The sequence below is a fragment of the Urocampus carinirostris genome, chromosome 1 (assembly GCF_059441175.1).
Source record: "Urocampus carinirostris isolate Australia breed hairy pipefish chromosome 1, RoL_Ucar_1.0, whole genome shotgun sequence".
In the NCBI taxonomy this organism is placed as follows: Eukaryota; Metazoa; Chordata; class Actinopteri; order Syngnathiformes; family Syngnathidae; genus Urocampus; species Urocampus carinirostris.
This window is the reverse complement of record NC_142349.1, coordinates 61,222,869-61,249,312: the sequence shown is the minus strand read 5'-3', so window position 1 is coordinate 61,249,312 and position 26,444 is coordinate 61,222,869. Positions and strand designations below refer to the sequence as shown.

Sequence of the window (26,444 nt, the reverse complement as noted above, 5' to 3'; positions counted from 1 at the left end):
ATTTTGTTCATTTATTTTAAGACAGCAAACGAGTGAAACAGTTTGGACTGAACCAATCAAAATTATCTTCCCTCAACATTACCACAACCTTGAAACAGGATATAAAAAGTTACCCATACTAAAATACAACCAGTAAGAATTTATACGTACTAATAATATGTCTTTTAAACCTTAACCAGACAGGTAAAAGCCTATTTAATGCCAATTTGGACAACGTTTACAGTCGAATCCCACTCCTTGAAATGGAACATTCAACCGGAAGCGAAGTGCAGAATCCGGATCACTATTGGCCCAAAGTTCCCCGCGAAAATGACGTCACAAGCAGTTTCGCGCCACTGCAGCTGTCTGACAGACGCGTAGGCTGAACGAGGTAAGCATCAACTTTTATTGTTTTAATGTTGTGCGGTTAAACTCCTTAATTGTTAAAAGTTTCATCTTTTAAAGTTAACAAGACTATTTCAATCGTTTCCCAAAAGATTTTCCGCTCCCTGATTTGCAGAAATACCCAAACTGGTTGTCAGTGTATTGTTTGCCGTGCAGGCGCATGAGCAATGGTGGAGATGCTGCTTACTGAAAGATTCGATCCGGACACAATGGCGTTTCTGTCTACTGAATGTTTTCATTTCACTCCAAATAATCAATATTAATTAATATATATGGTCAGGAAACGGGACAGGGTTTTTAAACACTGAATCGTGACGTCAAACGCTGGCCTTGTATGTTGTAGTGTCGAGAGGTCTGCATTTGCATTTACAGTACTTGAACCATTAATAATATAATAATAATAATAATTAAGTGTGCTATTTGAGGTTTGATGACATTTGATTTGTAGAAATTTACATCACTGCGTCTTTACTGCATCTCCCACCTCTCCTAAAACTTGAATTAATTTAAAAATGTAGTACAGTAAAGAATGCATTATACAGTATATATAATCGTTAATGATGGGGTTCCCAACCAACCCTCACCCACTTGTTAGTGATTGCTTTTTTGTATGTAGTCCTTGGTTGGATAAACCTATCTTTCCTTTTTAGGTTAATACATGTTTTAGTAATTTTATTGTATTAGAGATATTTTGGTTTTTATCTGTTAGTTAAAAACAAACCTATTTTTTAGCTATTAAATTGTTAACGATACTTATTTCAAATGCATTCTTACATTATGCCTATTTTAGTACAATAATTAGCGTATTTTTCTCTGTGTTTTGTTGGCTTATCGGTTGTATATTTGATCTGTTTTCTATTCAAAATGTAAATGGTCTGCATTCATATTGCGCTTTTCAGGTCATTGAAAACCTCCCAAAGCGCTTTACAATTTCCTTTACACTTTTCCCTTTTACACACTAACTAACCAATAACAGGGTCAGCCATGCAAGGCAAACTACCTGCTATCAGGGTTATTAAGGATTCAGTGTCTTGCCCAAGGACAGTTCGACAAATTACACAGATCAGCCGGGAATCGAACTTAGACCCCTTGATCCCAAGACGAGCGCTCTACCTCCTGAGCTAATGCCGTCCCAATGGAATGGAATTAAAAAAATAGAAAGGTCACATAATCAATAATTCATTAAATGAGCCTGTTTGGTTTAACTGCAGTCCCCATGAATGTAATCAGCAAGCTATATTTAATATTTATCAAGACCAACTGTGAATCTGTATTAAAATAAAGCAGCAAAAAAATATTCAATGTTCATTTCTACACGCTACGTTATTTTTAGTGCATTTGTTTTTAATCCCCAACCCATAGCAATGTAGAGTAAGCTGGCACCTTTTTTTCTTTTTGTTTACTTCTTTATATTATTTGGAGGGGATTAATTTCATATCAAAAATCTTTTGGTGAGAAAGTGTTTTGCATGGATAAATATGAATTGCAGGTTTCGCCCTACTTCTGTTCGTATATTCTATTTAGCTTTATTTTGATGTTCAATATTCTTGTTTCAAATGAAGACGTTTGATTGATTCACTTTTGTGATGAATTTCTAGATCCACTTGCAACAATGTCTTCTCCAGCTTCAACTCCTGGTCGCAAAAGAGGAAGGACAACTAACCCGTCCACTCGTAGGTTTTACTTTTTTTAAATATAGAGGACTGTCTCAAAAAATTGGTTGTGTTCTAAGTACTTTATTTTCTGTATTGGAATTTTTAAAAGATTCAGTCTGGATTCCTTACAAATCAACTGAAATATTCTGTATCTCTTTGTTTTGATATTAGTATCGCAGCTCAAAATACTAAAATATGACGAAAAAAGTATAGACTGTAATTCATAATCAGAATAATTATAATAATTTAGTGCTTGCAATTTTTTAATTAATCTGTAATGAATCAGGCATGTTTGAAATTTTTGGATTTACAGAAGGCAGCGTTTTCCATAGATTTGTGAGACCCTAGTGGGTGAACAGTCCAGGGTGGGGAATGGTCCCTCGCATTATAATTTTGTACATTCATAAATTCAAACGCATAAACCTGGTGCATTTCTAGAGCAAAATCGAGAAGTTAGATCGATGATCGATGTGCCCCTCTATTCTATTCTTCTATTCTATTCTTAACAATGTAAGTGACAATATTTTTTGTCATTTGAACATGAGAAACGCACAACAAAAATAACATTCGTCTCTGTTACTCTGACTAAAAATGGTGTGATAGTGAGATAAAATTGAATGCCGTTTTGGTATATCATCTACACCACTTGTGCTTTAGTGGTTAGAATAAGAGCTTGCTCTGTCCACCCCACGCATCGGCCCGGTATTGCAGTACCTCCGGGATCGGTGCATTCGCAATGATAGCAGCAATGCTTTATGGCTAGGACCTTAGCTTGGCTTTTTGGCTGAGAGTAAGTGTCCCGGCTCCTAGGCTTTGTAGCGTATTATGAACTGACCGATAACGGATAATGGATAATGAATAACGAAGATAGAACAATAACCCTTAAAAACCCCCTCTCTGGGTTTGATTCCTGCTGCATGCAACCGTTAAGTTTGAGCTGAGGAAAAGCGAGACAGGTTTATACTAGAGGTGGGATCTTAAGCCCAAACCGAAAATAGGAAAATTTGTGTTTCCTCTATGCTCGGTCCCTCAAATTTGGTCGGGTAAGGGGTGGTTCGGGCTTTAATACCCTTCGGAGTGGATTTGTTTAGGCTTTATCTTACCTCTAATTTATACCAATTTCTAATAAAAACTTATTGGTGCGCGTTATACACCATTAGATACGTTGTATCTAAAAATCGTATCCTTTTTTAATAACACAAGTTTATAAGACTCTGGTGAGACCAATTAAATCCCGGTGGCTCACCAGAATATACCTATGGTATGGAAAACACTGGAAGGTAATAACTTAAACACAATTCAAATTCTCTGAGACAGTCCTGTATATACATGTAGTATTTTCATATGACATCCAGAAGGACTAATATTGTGTCCTGTATTGTAACCTGCAGCCAGCAGTGATGGCGTCGCCTCGCCCGCATCTCAACGGCGCAGAGCTCATGACATGTCTGGAGACCTGATGCCCATGCCAACCTCACCGGCCACGGACTTGCTCAGCCCGGCAGCGCAGCAAGACACCTCCCTGTTTTCCAGCCCCCGCGGCTCAGGTGAGTACTCTGACTCCTGTGTGTAATCTCAGAGCGTCAATTTCAACTCTCCCGGATGTCCTTTTCAATAAGTCCTCCCCAACGACGTGGACATGAGCTCCCCGCTGATGTACGGGACACCCCGAAGTAGCATCCGCGGTACTCCTGCCCGCCAACGTCCAGATTTGGGCTCTGTGAGGAAAGCTCCGCAAGTTGATCTCCATTCTGAGCCGGTGAGTACGAGCAAGATGGAGAAAATTCAAGTTCTACTAGGACAGGGGTGGGCCACCTTAGGTCTGCGGGTCTTGCATCATGCAATGTACGTGTAATGGTAAATAAAGATGGCTGGTTTGTTGGTTGGATCCTTTAACCACTAGGCTCGGAGGAGCACCATCTCCTGTGGTGTCGTATAAAACATTACTTAAATACGATTACATAAATTCTAAAAATACTACTACAGTACAACTATTATGGAAATATTTTCAAATACTACTACAAATATGCTACAGTAACAAAAGAGAACTCTAGATGTAATACAAACTTTTTACAAAACTAAATATCAAATTTAGTGATTAAAAAAAGGACACAATATTACTTAACCAACGAAGATTACGGTGGCGACTCGATAAGGTGCTCACGACCCTTGCACTGTATATCAACCAAGCAAAAGAGAGGGGGAAATTCAGTCTGAAAGGAGAAATTAAAACGCTCATCCGACTGTTTAAACAAGCCCCGGCTGACGTAAGGTAAGGGACAGCATCAAGGATCTGACAAATCCATTTTGGGAGCGTCTCTGCAGACTCCGAAGAGGAGAAAGGATAGGGAGAACAAAAGATCTCATTTTACCAAAGACCCATTCCAATTCACCAGAACACTGCAAGGTGAAACAAAAACTGGACGACTAATAAGCCCTAGAGAAGTTGTGGAGGCATTCTTGAAGGTGACCTACAAAGACAGAAATAGGGCTCTGGATGCCAACCGCAATACTGACGGCATCGCTACACCCCGAAACGAGCCCAACATAACCGAACCATCCTGGAAGGAATTCCAAGAAGTGGTGAAGAAGGCCAGAACAGGATCTTCTTTGGCCCAAGTTGAATACCCTATAAGTTACATAAACAATGCCCAAAGCATCTTGGGACTCTGGAAGTTGCTTTAACAGATCTGGAAGAAAGGTATTACTCCATCATGCTGGTATAAGGCAGAGAGCTGTTATGTGCCAAAAGAGAACTCCTCAACTTTATAACAGTTTAGGACAATTTCACTATTAAGTGTGGTAGGCAAATCTTCTTCTCAGTACTGAACAAGAGGATAGCCTCATTCATGACCTAAACGGGTTCATCTACACCAGGGATCCCAGGGTTCTCTGGACGTCTAAAGCATAGAGGAGTTCTGAGTGATCCAGGAGGCCAAATCCGACCAAGACAGTTTGATAGATGTGTGGCTGGATTTGGCCAACGCTTATGGATCGATCCCTTACGCCATCATCCATGCAGCGCAGATCATTACCTGATCCCTCAGCACGTCATGTCAATGATCAACAGTTACTTTGCCGGAATCCAGTTACGATTTAAAACAGCCCATTTTACAACAGAGTGGCAATCCCTATAAAGGAGAATCATAAATTACAATGGTAACTTACAATCTCCCCGATTTTCTTCTTCACGGGCATGAACTTTTTAATAGCAGCTGCTAAGAAAGAAGCTTGATGCCTAAATATGGAATCGGGCATACAACAACCACCAATAAGAGGTGACATGGATGATCTCACAGTAACAACCACAACCCATGGGGAGGCAAGGTGGGTGCTAAGAGTTCTGCACCAGTTGGCGACCTGGGCCACAATGAAGTTTAAGCCAAAGAAATCCAGGGAAATGGTGCTCAGAAAAGGTAAATTGACAAAAGCAGTAAAGCTGCACGTACAAGATATTCCATCAATAGAGGACATCCAATTAAGTGCCTGGTTGTGGAGGATTGGAAAAATAAGGACTCCCAGGGAAATTCAAGGCATGGCTGTATCAAGATGGGTTGCTGCCAAGACTCATGTGGCTGATGACTGTATGACATTCCGATGACGAGCCTAGAAGTGGAGAAGTTCAACGAGGACCTCCGGAAATGGTTGGGAATCTCCAAGTTTCACATCAATAGACCTATACATACGATCTGGGCAGCAATCACAACAAGAACCAACCCACTACAGAAGGCCTGATCATGGGAAATGAAAGTAGACCTGGAGGAAAGACTGAAATTTCCCCTGGTCCAGATGACCCTAAAGCCTGGTGTGCTAATGTGGTCCAAAGAGACAAAGAAGATCATCCTCAAACAACTGACAGTCTCATGGGAAGAATGATTCGAGGAGGTATCTGAAAGAATGAGAGACAAATCAGGACCTTTTGCTTGACACCAGGCGGTAAGGATGGCAGTTGGTTGGCGGAAAGAGCCTCCAGCTGGTTATGGATCTGGGGGGAGGAGCTTTGCTGAAAGCCATGAGGGGGGAGATGGGCAGTGATTTGGCCTCCACTGCCAGCCCGCCAAAAGCAAGGTGTTGTGGTTCAGGTGTTTCAACCCTGAACCACAACACCTTGACATAAAATCCTCCTGGCCAAAAGCTACATTAACCAAAACTGAACAAAGTATAGGCATCTACGGATGTATTGTCAACTTTAATTTAAAAATGCTCAGAATTAAAACAATCTACATAACTTTAAATATAATGATATATAACATTTTGATGCGTGTATATCTAATCAAAATCTACCGTATTTTCACAAAGATGGGGCGCATCGTGTTAAGAGGTGCGGTCTCTGTAGCTTGTGCTAGTTCTCCCTTTAAAACCTATACGGCGCCCCTGATTATTGGGCGCGGTGCCTTTGGTTTCAGCCACCTTACAATAATACGAGTGTGCGTATATTTAAAATGCAGCGGGAGCAAAACTGACTTTGGTTGTGGTTTTTATTTTACGTATTGGTTACAAAGTACTTACATTTTTCAATAATCATTAGGTACAGGCATAGTAAAAAAACACGGATAAAACTAAACTTTAAAAAAAGTCATTCCCAAACGAAACCATCAAAGTCCTCATCCTCTGTTTCGAACAAAACAGCTGCGCTAAATCTCCATCACTCTCTTCACTGTCATCTACCTTCCGTGCCGTGCAGCTCCTCCATATGATGCCGGCTTTTGCCAAAGCTCGAACAGCAGACACGTCAGTCCAAGTGTCTATAATCCATTTGCAAATTGTGGCATAACCAACCCGGCAATGCCTTCCACTCTTGGTAAAACTTTGCGTAGCTGATGGCTGTCTGTTTAAATTGTGCTTCATAAGCATGTCTCTCTTTCAGGGGTTGTTAAAACAACATGTTTTGCATGATCCACATGCCCAAACTTCATCACACGCACATTATAAAGCAAATCTAAGACGTTCATGTGTGCCCTATGGTCATGAAATTACATTCATCTAATCTTCTAATTCATCTGCAGTGTTCTCACTTGCCCGCGTCCCTGCGTCTTAGACGCATCATTTTTGCTAGGGACGCACAGTCTCAAATCAACGTGCGTCCCTAGGACTAACTTTTTTGACACTAAATTGTCATTACCAGCTCAGTAGCCTAGATGGTAGTGTGCCCGCTTTGAGACTGGGAGGTCGCTGGTTCGCGCCTCGGCCGAGACATACCTAATTGGTATAATGGCGGCGCCCTCTGGCTGCGGCTGCATCGACTCGCTACAACGGGTCAGGTGTATCGACATTTCGTTCTGTGTACATTGTTACAAAGAATGACAATACAAAGGAAATTATTAATTATTATTATTATTATTACCCGATTAAATTTTTTAAAGTAAAGTTGGTAGAGTTTTTCGAGAACCGGCTTCTTCGGCTCGGCTCACTTAAAGGAACCTGCTCTTTCGGGTCCTAAACAGCTCTTAAGGTTATTTTTGCTTCTTTCATCCCTATATGACCAAATATTATGTACAATTTTGCACAAAATTACTTTAAAGGAAGGGGGAATAGAACAAAAAAGAAAAAAATACCCAAAAAAGTAGTGAAAAGCTGAGAAAAAAAACATTAGGAAGCGAAAAAAGAAGGAAAAATTCAGAAAAAAAGAAAAGAAAGAAACAAAGGAAAAAAGTAAATGGAGAACAAAAAGAAAAAAGTAACAGCTGGGAAAAAATAAACACAATGAGATTTTTTTATAAAAACAGGGAAAAAGAAGAAAAGGTTTGTGTTGCATTCAAATAATTTCCAATTATACCAAGTCAATCTTGTTGCCAACATTGTACTTCCACTAAAAAATGTGATTAAATACTGTTGTGTATCATGAAACCGACTAAATAAGCCCCCAAAAATGTTAGTATAATGCGACAAAAGCTACCTGGAAAAAAAAAGAAATGGAATTCTTGTGAAAGAATTGTTGTAAAAACAGATGACGTTTGTAGGCCGTACAACCTTTGCAATAATACATGAGTCAATTCATTCAAAAGTGAATTTTCTTTTGCATTGCCGGAAATTCAGCAAAACGTAACAAGATGTCAAGTTTCGGACATGTTTGATAATGACTTTGTTGCCACACTTGGGGTTGCTGTTGCTCACTGTTGTTTCAGGCCTTGCTCACCGAATTTGTGTGAACGCTCAGACCTGTGGAAAATTACAGGGAACATTGCCCACCACTGTCCTGGACTTTGAAAACCAACTCAAATTTCTTTGTTGTTTCTAGCCGAGCGGCGAGGGCGCCGTTGCCAGCGAGCCCAACGCCGGACAAAGGTTGGTCATCTGGGGGACGGACGTCAACGTCGGTATCTGTAAAGAGAAGTTTCAGAGGTTCCTGCAGAGATTTGTGGACCCTACTTGCAATGAGGACGAGAACGCCGGCCTGGACCTCAACGAGCCCATCTACATGCAGAAACTGGAGGAGGTAACAACTATTGCCGTTCGTTTTCTTTTATCCGTCCGGGAATATGTAAGTCTTATATGTTGTGGTTTGGATTCTCCTCAGATCAGCGTCGTCGGCGACCCCGTGCTCAACGTCAACTGCGGACATGTGCAAGCTTTCGACGCAGAACTTTACAGGCAGCTCATCAGCTACCCACAGGTTTGGGTCCTCTTGTCGTTTAACTTTTTCTAGGAAGGTTAGACATTTTCAAATAGCCAAAATGAAGGCGAAATTTTGGGAGTCTCGATGGTGGTTATTGTTCTCTCCTGTGACGCACCAATCTTAAGGCTGTTTTTTTTAGTAGTTTCTAGCAGGTCAATCCTTCAACCAACTACTATTTACTAGATTTTTGTTGATCAGAGTAGAAGTTAAAACTTTAACGGTGGCTTTAAGTTTTCAATCCTGCATTCGTCATTGTCATATGAAAAAAATCTCCCACGTGTTCTATTTGGTTCTGGCAAAATAAAATGTATCACTGCTTCGTGCGAAAAAAACATCTTTACATCATTTTGGGGGGGATTTTTTTTCAGCCTCCTAATAATAAACTCATTTTAGATGTTTTTTTTTACAGTATTTTTGTCATATTGACAAAAAAAATTTCCATTTGGGATTTTATGCAATATGAAATGTGTACAATTTAGAGAGGCAAACTTTTTGCAGCTAGATTTTTTTTTTTTTTTTTTAAACCAGTCTGAATTTTCGTTTAGTGAATCAAGGAAGCAAGATTTTGGGTGCTCTGAGGAGAGATGAGCAACATGAGTATGGATGTTAAGAGTGAAGATCCTTGAATAGATGTATTGTTTATTTCAAATTGAACTGCATTCTACAGTTTTTAATGTATTTGTGAGTCACTTGAGCACAACACTGTTTTTAGTGACAGTGTAGAGATAGTTTCCACAATTTTCCTTTGTCATTCTTCTTTTTTTCCTATCCAGACTGGAACAAATACTGTTCAGCAGGATATAAACAATACATCTAGGCACATTTTATGTATATTTCCTGTGCAACCTATTGCTGGTGAGCTGTCTGTCCTTAGTATGCCCCTGGAGAATGGGCTTGCGAGCATGCTGGTGTTACTTCGACATCACAGCTCAAAATGTCAAAGACAAGATAGGCTGTCTTCAAAATACATTGTTGGAAAACAATTGGAATATACTGATGAAATGTATACAGTGTGCCGTATTTTAAGGAGTATAAGTCTCTATGGAGTATAAGTCACACCAGCTAAAAATGCATAATTGAAAAGGAGAAAACACATGTATAAGTAACACTAACAGTATAAGACGCATTTTTTGAGAAACTATTTGATACAATCCAGCACCGCAAACATACATCATCTTGAAAGGCAATTTAAAATAAAAACGAGAGAACATGGTATACAAATGTTACACATACATGCATATCTTAAACACGCAAGTCAGTAACGACCGAACATATTAAGTTATTCAGTAATTCTGGCAGAAAGAACATGCGCACCAAACTATCAACTTCATTCCAAATCAGTAAAATCCAATGAAATTTTTTCATCCTCCGTCACTTTTACCGGTAAACAGCTCCTCCCAGGTGATACGCCACTTCGCTTCCTCTTTCCGCTTTGAAAAATGTCCGGTTGAAATTATCAACAGAGGCCTAGATCGCCCTCTCGTGCTTTAGTGTGAAAATAACATGTGAAGTGACGTACAGAACTGGTTGTAAAAATTGAAAACTCGATGATAAAATGTGTTGATGATTTGAAGTCTCACCTAAGTTTTAAGTCACATCCCCATCCAAACTATGAAAAACACGTGACTCATAGTCTTCAAAATACGGTAGATTTTTTGCAGAACCATGTGCTACTTCCTTGCATTTTGCATGTTTAAGAATTTTGGATTACCTTTTTAAAATATTTAATGTATCTGTCTCATCAGCTTTGCTTTGAGAGAGTTTCAAATAATGCAGACTCCTTCCTCATCCCTGACAGGAAGTCATCCCCACGTTTGACATGGCGGTCAACGAGCTCTTCTTCGAACGTTTCCCAGATTCCAACCTGGACTACCAGATCCAAGTGCGGCCCTACAGTGCCATAAAGACCCGAAACATGAGGAGCCTGAATCCAGAAGGTGAGTGGGAGCGGCTCGAAACCTGGACCTGCCGGTTGGGCGCGGTTTGACGGCACCTTCTGTGGCGCAGACATCGACCAGCTGATCACCATCAGCGGCATGGTGATCCGCACCTCGCAGCTCATCCCGGAGATGCAGGAAGGTTTCTTCCAGTGCCAGGTATGCGCCTTCAGCACGCGCGTGGAGGTGGACCGCGGGCGCATCGCCGAGCCAGCCGTGTGCCGCAAATGCAACACCACCCACAGCCTGGCCCTTGTCCACAACCGCTCCGTCTTCTCCGACAAGCAGATGGTAAGTCGAGGCCGGGTCCCGTAGCAGATTTGTTTTTGCGGGGGCACGGTCACGGCATCTGCCTCCTCTTTTTGGGAAACAGATCAAGATTCAGGAGTCGCCCGAAGATATGCCAGCGGGACAGACGCCTCACACCACTGTTGTGTACGCGCATAACGACCTGGTGGACAAAGTGCAGCCTGGAGATAGGGTCAACATCACTGGTGAGACATTGTGGTTTAATTCATTGACATTCATTTAATTCCTCTGTTCATCAAATACAATGTTCTATCTATCTACCTTGGTCATTTCCCTCAAGAGAGGTGACCGACAGCAAGACAAACACATACAATAACAAAGAAAATAAAAGGGAAAAAAATAGCAAAAACACACACGAACATTTTTGGACCTTGGCCAACCCAAATGCCCAAACACCCAAGCAAGTTAGGCACGTCGGCACCCAAGTTGGTCATGCTTTTGTCCCTCCAGATGAAACAGGACCCAAGAAAGCAGCAGTGTCACTCGGGTCAGGGTGACACAACACACTCTTGTTCAACAGCAGGGCCCGACAGCTTTCACAGGTTTACCCCTGCCGCATCATACAGATGCCCTGCCCATCCCTTAGAATTTGCCCAAACATCCCACTATCATTTTACAATATTAGTCAATTCAAAATCAACAACTTTGCTAAACATTTGAGGAAATAGTAAGGAAAGAAAGAGCAAATGGGGGAAAAAAAGCCGAAGCCCATCTTGTCCCTGTCCCCTTGACAATCCAAACACTTTTCCCATCATTCAAATTATGTAACCTGGTAGGATAACATGGTATTATATGTCAAATAGATCCAGGTTTCCCACCGATCCTTCAAATATCTTAAAAGGCATTGAACTAATTATTCTAAAAACAAGGCCTTAGTTGGCATTAAAATGTCTTAAATCCAATTTATGAAAGTCTTAAAAATGAACATATTTGTACAAAAAATATTTAGTAACATGTATCTATTGTCTTTTTTTAATAATTCTCCCATTTACTTTGGTGGCAACATGGCGTGACCACAATAAAGAAAACACCAAAATGGTGATGTGGTGTCAGTCGGACTCGTATCTTAAGTCTACCCACAATACACATTGCAACAGAGATGTACAAAGAAACAGATGTTAACTTGGACCAAGCCTACAAAGTGTACGTTTAAAGAGGCACCAGGTATTGTGTGCAAGATTAAGGCATTAAAAAAATCTTGAATTTAACTTGACTTAAGCTAAAAAAAAAACCTGAAATAACCACTTAACATCATTCAAAGGAATTAAAATAATAAAGAACACTTAATATGGAGTCAGATAATAAATGTAGGATTATTGTATATTATCAGACCATATGATTGAACATAATTGGACACAAAAATAGACAATTTCGATAAATGTATTGAACGATTTTGTCAGACTGATATTAATTTGACGAATCATTTGGAAAGAAATGACGGATAAAACCTTTTCCTTATGTATCCAAATTATGAATGTCGTCTTTTAGATTCTAGACCCTTACAGTAAATGCAGCCTTATGAGAAAGCTGATGAGCAAAATACTGATGGCAGGAAACTAAATGTCAGTGTTTGAAACTCATGACAAAAAGTTAGCGGACACCAGGGCAGACAACTCTGAAAAGTTGCCTGCCCAGCAATAAAGTTGCCTGCCCCATTTTCCACAACTTGAAACACAATAAGACGACTAATCGCAGAAAACATTGCAAAGTATTAAGGATTGATAATCAGAATATATAACAGAACAACACTTTATTATAAATCTACTTATAACATTCATTGCATGTATATGACATCGTTGTTTTCCATCTGCCATCAGTATGTACCTGTATTTACTCATCTTCATTCATGCAATGTTTGCGTTGCGTCGTCTGCTACAAGCCACGTGAACTCCTCTTTCCACGATGCTTTTAATGTTTGTTGACGTTTTGTAGCGTCATAAATTTTGTTAGCTTCTTTTGAATATCTCTTCTGGGGCTGAGGTTTTGGCTTGATTCCTGGTAAGGATATGTCGGAGTGTGCAGTTTCCTCATGCGTGAGAAGATAAGCAGGACATTGTGGTTCAGCCTTTAAGCATATTTATTCCTCAACAGCAAGCAAACACGGCTCCATTCAATACAACAGGGCAATCAACAAGTAGCAAAACAAAAAATGGTGCGTGCTCAAAGACGTCACACAATGGAAAACGTCTTAGTGAATAGCACCAGTGTTATTAAATTGACAAATCTAATTCCTAACCACTTATCAATTTTTCTTGCGTTCTTTGTGCGTCTACTTTGGAATGATATGGAAATGCACAACCTAATAACGCTCGGGAAAGTCCAGAAGCACAAGTTATTCGATGCAGGCTTCTGATTGGCTGCCGAGTATGCAAATTGACAAACGTACCGAAATTTCCAAAACGAACGAAGACTTCGAAATCTGAATAAAAGTTTTATGTGTAACAAAAAAAAACTAATGTTTTTTTTTCTTTAAAGTGGTCGGCCACCCGGGCAGAGACGTTGTATAAGTTGTACGCCCGACTTAAAAGATCCACGCTCCGGGCGTCCGGGCAGACGTTATTTCAGACACTGTAAATGTACTCAATACAACCGCAGGTGTCTGTACTCTCCTTTCACTACGCAAAAAATGTTGATTGTATGATGGGTTAGTTTTTGATGAGTTGATGCGCTTCAAGTCTGCACCGAGGAGTAATCTGGGATTTACTGGCTTTATTTCGATCCATCAAAGCAGGAATTATCCGAACCCAACCAAACGGTTGATATTTTTATGAGGTAATTTCTAAACCGGAAGTGAAGTTATTAGAAGTAACAGGAATTGGAGGTGGGTAATTAGAAGAACTCAACTTAAGTAACTTTCACCATTGTCTGCTAGTCATGTCGAACTTCCATTTTTGTCGGTTGGCATGAATGAGCTGAGATAAGACGAGAGAAACAGACAACCTTGTGGAAGTCATGAAATGAAAGCATATTTCTTACCAAAGAATCACCTTATTCCGCCGTGTGGTCGCAGGTATCTACCGGGCGGTGCCCATGCGCGTTAACCCTCTGCAGAGCAACGTGAAGTCTGTGTACAAGACTCACATCGACGCAATCCACTTCCGTAAAACGGACGAGAAGCGCCTGCACGGTCTCGACGACGAAGCTGAGCAGAAGTTGTTCACCGAGGACCGCGTGCAGACCCTTAAAGAACTGGCGGCCAAGCCCGATGTCTACGAGCGACTCGCCTCCGCTCTGGCGCCCAGCATTTACGAGCATGAAGACATCAAAAAGGTTTGGCCTTGTGTACATTATACGCTTTAATTATCTATTGTACACTGTATAGGGACCAGTGTTCCCTCTAAGCTGTGCGCATGCGCAATCGCACATTCTCAGCACACAAGAAAATCGAGCCAGTGCAATGTTCCCTCTAAACTGCGTGTGTGAGTTTTTAGAGTTTTTCGAGAACCGGCTTCTTCGGCTCGGCTCACTAAAAGGAACCGGCTCTTTCGGGTCTTAAACGGCTCTTCAGGTTGTTTTTGCTTCTTTCATCCCTATAAGACCAAATATTATGTAAAATTATGCACAAAATGACTTAAAGGAAGGGGGAATAGAACAAAAAAGAAAAAGATACCAAAATGAAAAATTAGTGAAAAGCTGAGAAAAAAAGAAACCAAAGGAAGAAAAGAAAGAAGGAAAATTCCAGAAAAAAAGAAAAGAAAGAAACAAAGGAAAAAAAGTAAATAGAGAACAAAAAGAAAAAAGTAACAGCTAGGAAAAAATAAACACAATGAGATATTTTTTAAAAGGGATTAAAAAAAAAGAAAAACAGGGAAAAAGAAGAAAAAGTTTGTGTTGCATTCAAATAATTTCCAATTATACCAAGTCAATCTTCTTGCCAACATTGTACTTCCACTAATTAATGTGATTAAATACAGTTGTGTATCGTGCAACCAACTAAATAAGCCCCCAAAAATGTCAGTATTATGCGATAAAAGCTACCAGGAAAAAAAAGAAATGGAAATCTTGTGAAAGAATTGTAAAAACAATGTTTTTAGCCGTACAACCTTTGCAATAATACATTAGTAATTAATAATTTTGCATTGCCGGAAACTCAGCAAAATGTAACGTGATGTCAAGTTTTGGACATGTTTGATAATGACTTAGTTGCCACACTTGGGATTGCCGTTGCTCACTATTGTTTCAAGCGTTGCTCACCGACTTTGTGTGAACGTTCAGACCCGTGGAAAATTAGAGGGAACATTGATAGAGACCCCTCGCTACGTTGCACTTTGGTTATCAGTGGTTCACTCCTGCGCAAATTTTGAATTATATTGTCTTTATTGTCATTGATATCAATCTGTCATGTATTGTAGTCAGAGATCACACAGCAAATGCTGCATGGAGCAGATTGTTTGAGTGTGTATTGAGTGGGCGTGACTGTGTGCAAGACTGTGATATGTTTGTGCAGGGGTCGGGAACCTTTTTGACCCAAAGAGCCATAATAGCAATTATATGTATATATTTTTTGTTTTGTTTTTGAGAGCCGTGCCTTATATTTGAGGACAAAATTTCACCAAAACAGCCCAGACAAAAGGTAATCATTCAGCGCATTTCATGTCTGCGTGACTTTAGATGATTTGATCAATGTATTATATTTCCCTTCAGTGCAGTTAACACATGGGAGAGAGAAATCAGTTTTCTGTGTTGCATCGCTCTAACCACCCCTGCCGCTCAAATTGTTCTGTGTGCTCGAATAGCGATTCAGCAGCTCGTTGGGAAGAAATTCATCAGTTAAATCAGACTCTGAGGAAAGTCAGAAAAGCGCAAATAAATGCTGTTCACCAGCGGGTGCTCTGTGGATTATCACCACGTCCGGAAATTGACTGAGCTGCAAGTCCAGACCAGTGCTTTGGCTACGATAACAACTCCCTTAAGCCACTAATGTCGAACCTGGTTTCATTACTCATGAAACGGATGACCTGGAGGTACAACTCGTGGGAAACCGCTATATTTGGTACTCATGTATTTTAATCATTGCTAAGACTTTGCTGGAGTCGCGATTACCAGATGCTAGTGCGCAGCTTGCCAGCCGCTCTCTAAATCACTTTCTTACTCTAAAAGGAGGAGCCTTCTAATTTCGTTATACTTTCGTAAAATCATAATTTATTCAACTGCAATTCTGTATTGTTGTTTTTTTGTAGATGTACTGTTGTTGTTTTTTTTTTTTAGTAAATTCATATATTCTTGTCGGTAAGGTCATCTAGAGATAAGTTTGTCCTTTGGGGGCTTTTATAAAGGGGCAACGCTACTTCACAGATTTTCACTTTTCTCGGGTGGTGTTCTGGTCCTGATCTACCGTGATAACTGATCTCTGTAAACCCGTTCTTCAATATCTAAGTTTTTTTTTTCCTTCAAACATGTAGTGTTTACTCCCTTTTTCAGAAGTTATTATTTTAAACTGGCTCCAATATTTAAGTTAAATATTAAAGGTATGAATCCATTAAAAATGCGGTGACTCCCAATTCAAATTTGGTGTGACACGAGTTAAAACAAAGCTGTTTAGAGCTTGAACTTTTTTGTTTTATTTTGCCAGTTATGTTTTTCTGAGTTTAAAATAATTAGTCATAACTTAAGTCCTGAACAACTTACCTTTCATGGATCCCTTAACTGCCTGGGTCGCCGGGGCACCAATGAGGACGCAACTCTGGACAGCTTTCTCCATTGTTGACGGGTTCTGGCCTGTTTTTTGGTCATGGCAAAGTTGGCACAGGTCCATTCTTTACTGTTGTCAGCCCAATTCTTTTTTGGACTTCCTCTCCTCCTGCCAGTCCTGATGATCTTGTGAAGCTAACCATACCACTGAAGGTTGACAACCGTTCCAACGAGCCTTCTGATGGTGTCGCGCACCATTTTGTACGTCACATAGGCCAAGTAGCTGATGCCTTGAAGTTTTCTTTAGCATTGCATCGCCATGGCCTGGATTTTCTTTTTCAGTTTTGATGTGAGAGTCAATGTGGCGGAATACAGAGATGAAGAAAATCGGGTATGAAAGAAACGAGAGATTGGGAATAGTGCGTCTAGAACTATGATTAACTTTGTGTCATTGTTGCTGTTGTTCATCATAACTGTTATTATTTATAGTATTACAATTGTTATATAATTGGTGTGTTTAATAGGGAAGATGAAGGGGTAGGGAATATAAGCATTTGCTTCTGACTACCCCTTTTCGAACATATTATGTACTATTTTGTTGTTGAGTTATTGTTTTTGTTCTGTTTTTATTTTAATGTTCGAATAAAATTTTCATTCAATGTCTCTCAAATGTAGAGGAAGATGTTGAGTCTGATCTTTGATCTTCTTGTCCTTCCAGATAATAATAATAATAATAATAATAATAATTTCCTTTGTATTGTCATTCTTTGTAACAATGTACACAGAACGAAATGTCGATACACCTGACCCGTTGTAGCGGGTCGATGCAGCCGCAGCCAGAGGGCGCCGCCATTATACCAATTAGGTATGTCTCGGTCGAGGCGCGAACCAGCGACCTCCCAGTCTCAAAGCGGGCACACTACCATCTAGGCTACTGAGCTGGTGGGTTTATGGCTGTGGTTTGAGCTATCCTGGCCATTATTTCTGGTTCTGACCCCTCTTCTATAATGACTGCTCCAAGAAATTTAAATTTGGTGACAGGTTCAAGCTCTTGGTGTTAGATGGTCATGTTTGTGGTTATACCTTGCAGATTGTTGGCCATAACTGTGTTGGTTTGTGCTGATTTTCATTCCAGACTGGGTTAATGCTTTACCAGGTGATTGACCAGCTCTGAGTTCTTGTTCTTATCCATAAGATCACTAGAAACAAAATGATTTTGCGTTGTAATTCATATTCCACAAACAAAACTTTGATCACAATAACATTTTTACGACACAGGTTCCTTAAAACGTTTATAATCTTTGGTTTGGCTTCTACTTTGTGGATTGTTGTAAAGTATGAGGCCATAACCTTTTTCTTGTATTTGTTTTTGTTGCAGGGCATCCTCCTGCAGCTTTTCGGCGGCACCCGCAAGGACTTCAGCCAGACGGGCCGCGGCAACTTCCGTGCCGAAGTCAACATCCTTCTGTGCGGGGACCCGGGCACCAGTAAGTCTCAGTTGCTGCAGTACGTGTACAACCTGGTGCCCCGCGGCCAGTACACGTCCGGGAAGGGCTCCAGCGCGGTGGGCCTCACGGCGTACGTGATGAAAGACCCCGAGACGCGACAGCTGGTGCTGCAGACCGGCGCTCTGGTGCTGAGCGATAACGGCATCTGCTGCATCGACGAGTTCGACAAGATGAGCGACAGCACGCGTTCGGTGCTGCACGAGGTCATGGAGCAGCAGACACTTTCCATCGCCAAGGTACGCCGACCCCCGCCACGCCAAAGTCACGCAGGAGGTGGAAACCTGTACTCGAGATCACACTTTTTGCCTCTCTCGAGCGCAGGCGGGAATCATCTGCCAGCTGAACGCCCGCACTGCCGTGCTGGCTGCCGCCAACCCTGTTGAATCACAATGGAACCCCAAGAAGACGACTATTGAGAACATTCAGCTGCCTCACACGCTACTCTCCAGGTTGTTCTTTTTCTTTAATGCTTTTTTTCAAGATGAATTAGGATAGTCTCCAAATTGTCTTAATGTCATTGACAACAATTCCGTTTCTGCAACGAGACGTGGCGTTATTAGGATAAAAGCTGAAAAAAAATAAACAATGTCTATGACATTTAAGCAGAAATATTTACAGGGTAGTGCTTGGAAACTGGCCTAAGTTGTTGTGCATCGCGACAATAGTGCGATGAAAAATAATGCAATAACATTTAGCTGCAACAGAATTCCAAAATTATACAATGAATAAGACATGAATCTATTGTTGAGTCCTTGTTTTAAAAGGCCTGTAAGGATTGCAGGAGGCCAAAGACGTGCTGGTCGGGGTGAGAGGAGTCTTTTATAATGTTTTTTTAAATCTTAAAACATTGGGATTACAATTTACTGATCCACCATTTGGGGGGGATGCTACAAAATTCAACATCATTTGGAATAGTTTAAACATTAGGGATGTTTTTTGTAAAAATTGATCAATATTTTTGGATTAATTGATTGAATTACTTCATTTTAGGGCTGTTTTTAAAGGGATTCTTTTGTTTGTCGGTTGTTTTTATTTTTATAAAAATCACAAAATTGTGTCTCATTTTCTCTACAATATAAGCCTAATTAGTTTGGTGAAGGTTTTTTTAAAAAAAAAAACATGTTTAAGGGTTATTTGATACCACATTTTAATCAACTTAATGACTCTTATTTTGTGGATTGTTAAAACAACTACCCAGTAGTGTGAACAATAAGACACTAGGTAGTGCTAAAGCTCCTGTCCCAATCTTAAATGTCACACTCCTAATGTCCTTTTGAGAAAATTCATTTATTTTCAGTATTTTTTTTCAACTAACATTTTACTGATGTCATTCATTTAAAATATGGCAGGTTTTAAATATTAACCTTGTGCAAAATATCTACTTTTTCTCACATTTCCGTTTATATTTAAAATGGAAAAAAGGACTGACATTTCATCGGATTATGTTTCAAAGTGTAGGGGTTACAGTTTAAGAGCTGTACTTCCTAAGAAAAATGTTTTTACAGACACAATATGAGAAAGCTATGATTTGTCTAAGTATAATTCGCAATTTTTAATGAATTTTAAATCTCAGTAAAGGTATTGTCTAGCATTCAGATTATTTAAAATACACTTTTTAATGGATTGTGTTAAACAACCTAAAGAGTTGCGTTTAATCAACCCATGATGATCGGTACCCTATTGACACAATTTATTACAGTTTCGAAATTGGCACAACTGGATTGAGAAGTGTGGACTAAAACTATAATAAAAAATAAACCTCAAATCTCCTACAGCACCTTTTTAAAGTCAAAATGATGTAACATTTATTTTTCTCGTGTCAGATTCGACCTGATCTTCCTGATGCTGGACCCCCAGGACGAAGCCTACGACCGTCGGCTGGCTCACCACTTGGTGTCGCTGTACTACCGGAGCGAAGAGCAGATGGAGGAGGAAAACTTGGACATGGCTCTGCTCAAGGACTACATCGCATATGCACGCACGTACATAGCACCTCGACTCAATGAGGAAGCCGGCCAGGCGCTCATCGAGGTAAATCAGTCCACCGTTTTTGTCACGAATGTATACCGCCCAGCCATAAGTTCTAACGGTGCGTTACTGTAATCCCTCGGTTATCGCGGTTAATAAGGACCAAAACCACCCGCGAAAAGTGAAAATCCGCAAAGTAGCGACACCCCTTCAAAAATGCTTTAAAAAATTATTATTATTTTTTTTTATTATCATTTTTTAGACCTGCAAAGCTCTGAACCCGCTAACGTGGAACTGCGAAGTAGCGAGGTCCCACTGTAAATATTTTGGTCAAATCAGACGGTGTTATGGATTTCCACTTAATAGCTACAGGTTTGATATAGATTTCTAAAATCCAACCTTGGTATATACTATGTTTTTACTATGTTACTGTTATGTTATTACCAGACAGTACCACATTTTCCAGACTAAGTCGCTCCGGAGTGTAAATCGCACCAGCCAAAAAAATCCATCATTAAAAAGGAAAAAACATTTAAGTTGCACCTGGAGTATCAATCGCATTTTGCGGAGTAATGCATTTGATAAAATCTAACATCAAAAACATACATGTCATCTTGACAAGCAATTTTTAATGAAAATAAAATGGTGATCAATAGGCTGAATAAGTGTACAGTATACCCTTGTCAGTAACGACGTAACATATTAAGAGATATTCCGATAATTCTAGCATAAAGAACTCACTCCAAGTCACTAAATCCAATGTAATCTTCATCCTTGTTGTCACTTTACCGGTAAACAACTCCCCTAACTTGGGAGGTAGACAATAAGCCGCTTCCTTATTCGGCATCTACGTCTGCTGCTCGATGACCATTGTCAGCTGCATATTTTGCTATTTTCGGCTCGTCATCTGCAGAATATGATTTTCTTTTCGCTGCCGTTATTTTTTTTATAATTTACAGGTGTTGTGTGTCATTTGTGGATAGTGGCTCTGACAGTGGTTTGATAGAACCCTACAGCCTTAGAAATAGTTTTATATATATTTCAATCCCTTTTTTCTGATTTCTTCTGAAATTTCTGGGGCCATGGCATGCCAACTGTGTGTTCTTGAGATTTTGTAGCTTATTTAACTTTGTCTAACAGATCCAATTTAAGTGCTTTCTTGATTCAACAGAGGTCGCGACATTCAATTTTGGGTGTGGCATGTGGAATTGAATTCAGCTTTCAGTCAGTTACTTTGTGACTTAGCAAGGGGGACCTGGGCAATTACTTTTCACATAGGGCCCTAATAAATAGAATCAACATTTCAAAACTGCAATTTGTATTTCCTTGGGTTGTCTCTGTGTGAAATCGAAATTGGTTTGATGATCTGAAACCTTTCTGAGTGATAAATATGCAAAAAAGACAGAATTCAAGGGGCAAATACTTTTTCATGGCACAGTGTAATTAAAAAACATCTTAAATGCTTATTGAAAAAGCTCAAACATATCTGAAGGCTGTCTGTAATAAACAAACGCCATAAATATCCCAAATATATTACAAATCAAAGTATAGAGACGCCAACCTCAGCCATATTGCTGTTGGCTTTTAAAAAGTACCGTAAATTTCGGACTATAGAGCGCACTTGATTATAGGCCGCACCCACCACATTTTAAGAGCAAAACTGATTTTGTACTTACACAAGCCGCACGCGCCCACATTAAATAAATGTAACACAAAATTAACCCAGACCCGAATTTAAGTCCCGCGATTGTAACTGAATTTCCTTCATTAAAGTACACAGTCCAGAAATCACAGCCGGAAAAATAAACAGAAAACGATACTGGTACTTAAGGTTTGATGCAGACCTGCAGAGTCCGGGTCCCGTTAAAAGTAATCCAAGGAAAAACGTTTATATTTCCAAAGGTAAGGGTGGGAAAAATATATATTCACTATTGTCCGCCGTGTCCACAAACATTCACCATTACCGGTCCCCACTTACCGTCAGCCCGCGTTTGTTACGCCCCTTCTTTTTAATTCGCCCGTCCAAAACATATCAGAACAAGTGTCCAAAATAAATACAAATAAATACATTTACAAAAATATACAGTTGCAAATACATATTACACATGGTTACACATATTTACAAAGAAAGACGGTACACCTAGAGTTTTCAAAGCTTTAATAATAATAATATAACTTTCATCCAGGCAGTTAATGGTAGCAACACGCTCGCAACACAGTAAACGGGTCTGTTAAATAAACATACCGTACTTGTAAAAATCACGGTAAACCGTCCTCATATTCCTCCTTTGAACTGTAGCCATCAAAGTCGTCTCCCTTAGTGTCGGAAAGAAACAGTGTCATATAGACGTCGTCCCACGCTCCCGCAGCCTCACTCGCGCTGTCGCTTGTATGCCCTCTTCACATGCCCTCCACGCAGCAGACCGGCTTTTCGGAACCCGTTGGTGATGGTGGATTTTTTTTATGCTGCCCCACGCTGTCAGGATCCACTGGCAGACTTGCGAAAAAGTTGCCTTTCGCATGCGGCCAATTTTAGTGAAAGATTTCTCGCTTCTAGTTAAGCCAAGAAGTTGGAGTCTTCCTCTGCGCATATATTCCACCGGTCTAAATCTTACCTTTTGTATTCGAGCGTCGCTGCCGACCGTTAGAAAAATTACATAAATTGGCCGCATCACTGAATAAGCCGCAGGGTTGAATGTTTGGGAAAAAAAGTAGCTGCTTATAGTCCGGAATTTACGGTATTTCAGCAATAAATCACCAGTGAGAATGTAACTAAGCATTCAAAGTACATTAAAAAGTTCATTTTTTTTCCCCCCCAAGGCCTACGTAGACATGAGGAAAATCGGCAGCGGCCGGGGCATGGTGTCGGCCTACCCCCGGCAGCTGGAATCCTTAATCCGCCTGGCGGAGGCCCACGCCAAGGTGCGTTTCTCGGAGAAGGTGGAGCCCATCGACGTGGAGGAGGCCAAGAGGCTGCACAGGGAGGCCCTCAAGCAATCCGCCACTGACCCCAGGACGGGATTCGTTGACATCTCCATCCTCACCACGGGTAGGGCACCATCTGCTCTATGAAGTGTTCTTGATATCATATTACAGTAAACCCCTGAGATATGACATTAATCGGTTCTGAAGTCAGGATAACCAGGTGAAATTGCTGTATAGTGCAGGAGGAAACCCTATGGTAACTGGCTAATGCGTTCCAAACCCCTGTTACCTCAGATTAAAACATGAAAATAATAAAGTTGGAAACTGTAATTACTTACTGTATGTGCCTATGATTGAAGAGCATTTATTTATAAATATACATGTAATGAAATATTAAATTTGATTCACCTTTAGTGTTACGTGACAAGCTGGTGGAGTAGAATAGCAGATGGATGCAGAGAGGGGAGATGGCGATGGAGGTTTAAAAAAACAACAACTTCGATTTATGAGGATTGTCATGCCCTTAGAAGATTGGCACTAATTGGCTACTTATATTTAATAAAAGTTCCAATTGGTCACTGCCATGCAGCTTAGCGATGGTAGCAATTTTTCTGCCTTTTTGGAGTTTCTAAATAATCTAAAAAATGTTACCATGGTTCTCACGTTTTTGCTTCTTCCTTTAGCACCATGGTGAGGATTGTCATGCCCTTATAAGATTTTTATTAATCAACTCCTTATATTTGACTATAGTCCCAATCGGTTGTCCTCATGGAACTCTGCAAAGGTAGTAATTCTTGTGCCTTTTTTGCATTTATTGATAATTACAAGTGTCAATTCCATAGTTATCATGCCTTGCTTCTTGCTTTAGCATCATTGCAAGCTTTAGGACCCATAGCAAATAAACACAGTACCAAAAAATATGTATAAATATGGATCACTGTCTCGCAAAGTCTTTACAAAGGGCACGCTATTCTAAACTAAACTAAGAGAGAAAAAGGGGGGCATTGTGGGAGGTAGTTTTTACTAGCCTGCTGGCATTAACATAATGCAGTGATGCAAACCAAAAGGAGAACAGCATTTTAGATGACATTGATCAATAGCAGAGCAGCATCTTATAGATGTAACTCACCAGACACACAAACAACTAAAAACTAGTTTTATAAGTTATTGGTCATGTACAATTGGTCCTTAATGTCATATAGTCAGGACAGTGCTTTAAAAAGGGGCTAAAAACATTTTCCGAAGCTACAACTTTTTCCAGAATGTAAAGTGAAAATGTCGTAAAGCAGGTATGAATGAAATGAACTTTATTTTGAACATTATAAAATAAAAAAAGGACAAAAACAATGCCTCATCAACAAAAATAATGTTAACATAACATGTTCGAAATGGGGTAGTAAGAAGCAGACGCTTATTTTCCCTACCCCTTCATCTTCCCTGTTAATTACATTTTACATATAGCTCCTCTTTTGTGTCTCGATATAACAAAATCAAAGGGATATACATATTAAATATAGGTCAGATATCAATAATTATAGTATTAGTCACATATTTTATACACTAATCGTCATGGTACCCATCTATTAATGTTATAATGCTACTTGTCACTAAATATCATTGTGACACCAATGATAGTAACAACAATAGCAACAATAACAGTTATGATATAATATTAGTAACAATAACAACAAGGTTAACTACGGTTGTAAAAGCAGTATTTCCAATCTTTTTTATCACTTATTCCCCCTTTTTCTTCATCTCTGTATTCTGCCAGTAATGTTTTTTTGTATTTAAATTTGAACACGTGAATAGTTGGACATTGTTTGATCTTGTCTTGTAAATTGTTCCAAAGTTTGACTCCACACACAAACATACTTTTCCTGGTGGTTCTCACCTTTGGGAGTTTGAAATTACTACATCCCCTTAAGTTATAATTTCCCTCTTTCCGTGTAAATAATTTTTGGATGTTTTCTGGCACTATGCATTTGTTGGCCTTAAATAGCAGTTGTGAAGTGAAAAATTTTACTAAATCATCCTATTTTAATAATTTGGTATGTTGCTTCCCGGTGTTTTACTGCACTAGTAACATGTCCAGTCAAACCCATGGTACAAAAAAGTTTTTTTGTAGGTTAGGGTCTCTGTAAAAATGTATATTCTCCTACCAGGTATGAGCGCCACAGCCCGGAAACGCAAGGAGGAAGTAGCCCAGGCCCTCAAGAAACTGATCCAGTCCAAGGGCAAGATGCACGCCATCAAGTACCAGCAGCTGCTGGACGACCTGCGAGGGCAGTCGGAAACTGTAATGAAACAACTTTTAAATATCCTTTTCTTCCGTTAATTTTCAGGGAAATGACCCAACTTATTTTTATACCTCCCAGGCTGTGACCAAAGAATTGTTTGACGAGGCCCTTCGAGCCTTAGCCGACGAGGATTATCTGACGGTCACCGGGAAGACTGTGCGCCTCCTCGCCTGAGATGCCAGTTGATGTTTTGTACAGTTTGATATAGAAAACTTTTTTTTTTCCTGTAAAAAAAAAAATATTTGCTTAGTTTTTTTTTCCGGGGTAGTCTTCACAAACTTGCGGAGACTTTGGAAAAATGATGTTTACTGTACTTCATAATGCTCTTGTGTTTTTGTATTAAACCACAAATTATTAAAAGCAGCTAACTTCGGTATTTCGTACTGTGGTTTTAAGGGGGAAAAAATGGCAGAGCTCCTGATGCACCTGTTAAACCGGTTGGTTTATATAGGGATGGGCCATTCCAGGCATTGTGATCTCTGGCTACTTTGCACTTTACTGCCTCAGTGCATCCAGAAGTTGAAAAGTATTCGGTGATCCAGTATCCCCGGTCGACTAATGTTGCGAGGGAAGGCCAGCAAAACTCATTTTTGTCGGGCTTGGCGTCTTTTTTTGCCTTTCCACCAAAAAGTGAACTTAGATCTATTATCGCATATTACTGCGAGTGGAGGGCTGGTAGAAGGCACTATGTTGGCAAGCGTGCCATTCTAGCTCCTCTCAAATGAAATGTACGAATATGGCCATGATCCATTATCCCTGGTTGACTATTGCTGGGAGCAGGGGTAGACGGTGCTTTTTTTCCAGTTCAGGAGGCTCAAGTGTGCCATTGTGGCTTGCTGTAAAATCTCCACTGATTGCATGTCACTGCTTGAATCCGGTTTGACTGTATTTGGAGCAAAAATTTTAGCGAAGCAGGCATGTCAAACATGCAGCCCGCGGCCGGACTCTTACATTTCTGAGTATGTCAAAAAAAGAAGCGAATCTCTAGGTGCTCGCGGACAAAAGGGTGTGCCCCCTAAGGACTGCTCAATTGCCGGCGAACCTGTTCTGAAAATAGCTCACAAGTGCTGGGTCATTTTTATTTTTGAGTAAAATGTTTTTTGATTTTAGTGGTTGTATTCAACCACAATTCCAGTTACTAACCTTGTAATAATTTAGTAACATCATAGTAATAACAAGTTATTTTAGAAACACATATCGGATTGAGTGCC

The 26,444-nt window shown here is 40.0% G+C and overlaps 1 protein-coding gene across 1 annotated transcript; it reads left to right on the top strand.

Annotated features, from left to right (window-relative positions):
• The first annotated feature begins 220 nt into the window (after positions 1–220).
• Positions 221–25,609, top strand: mcm4 (minichromosome maintenance complex component 4). Its single transcript, XM_088319968.1, has 16 exons — positions 221–370; positions 1,983–2,057; positions 3,431–3,586; positions 3,659–3,798; positions 8,278–8,475; positions 8,557–8,652; positions 10,454–10,592; positions 10,663–10,883; positions 10,966–11,086; positions 13,912–14,171; positions 17,911–18,276; positions 18,362–18,489; positions 19,864–20,071; positions 22,829–23,057; positions 25,099–25,232; positions 25,312–25,609. The coding sequence occupies exons 2-16, from the start codon at positions 1,997–1,999 to the stop codon at positions 25,405–25,407; spliced, it is 2,553 nt and encodes an 850-aa protein (XP_088176094.1). The 5' UTR covers positions 221–370; positions 1,983–1,996; the 3' UTR covers positions 25,408–25,609.
• The last annotated feature ends 835 nt before the right edge of the window (positions 25,610–26,444 follow it).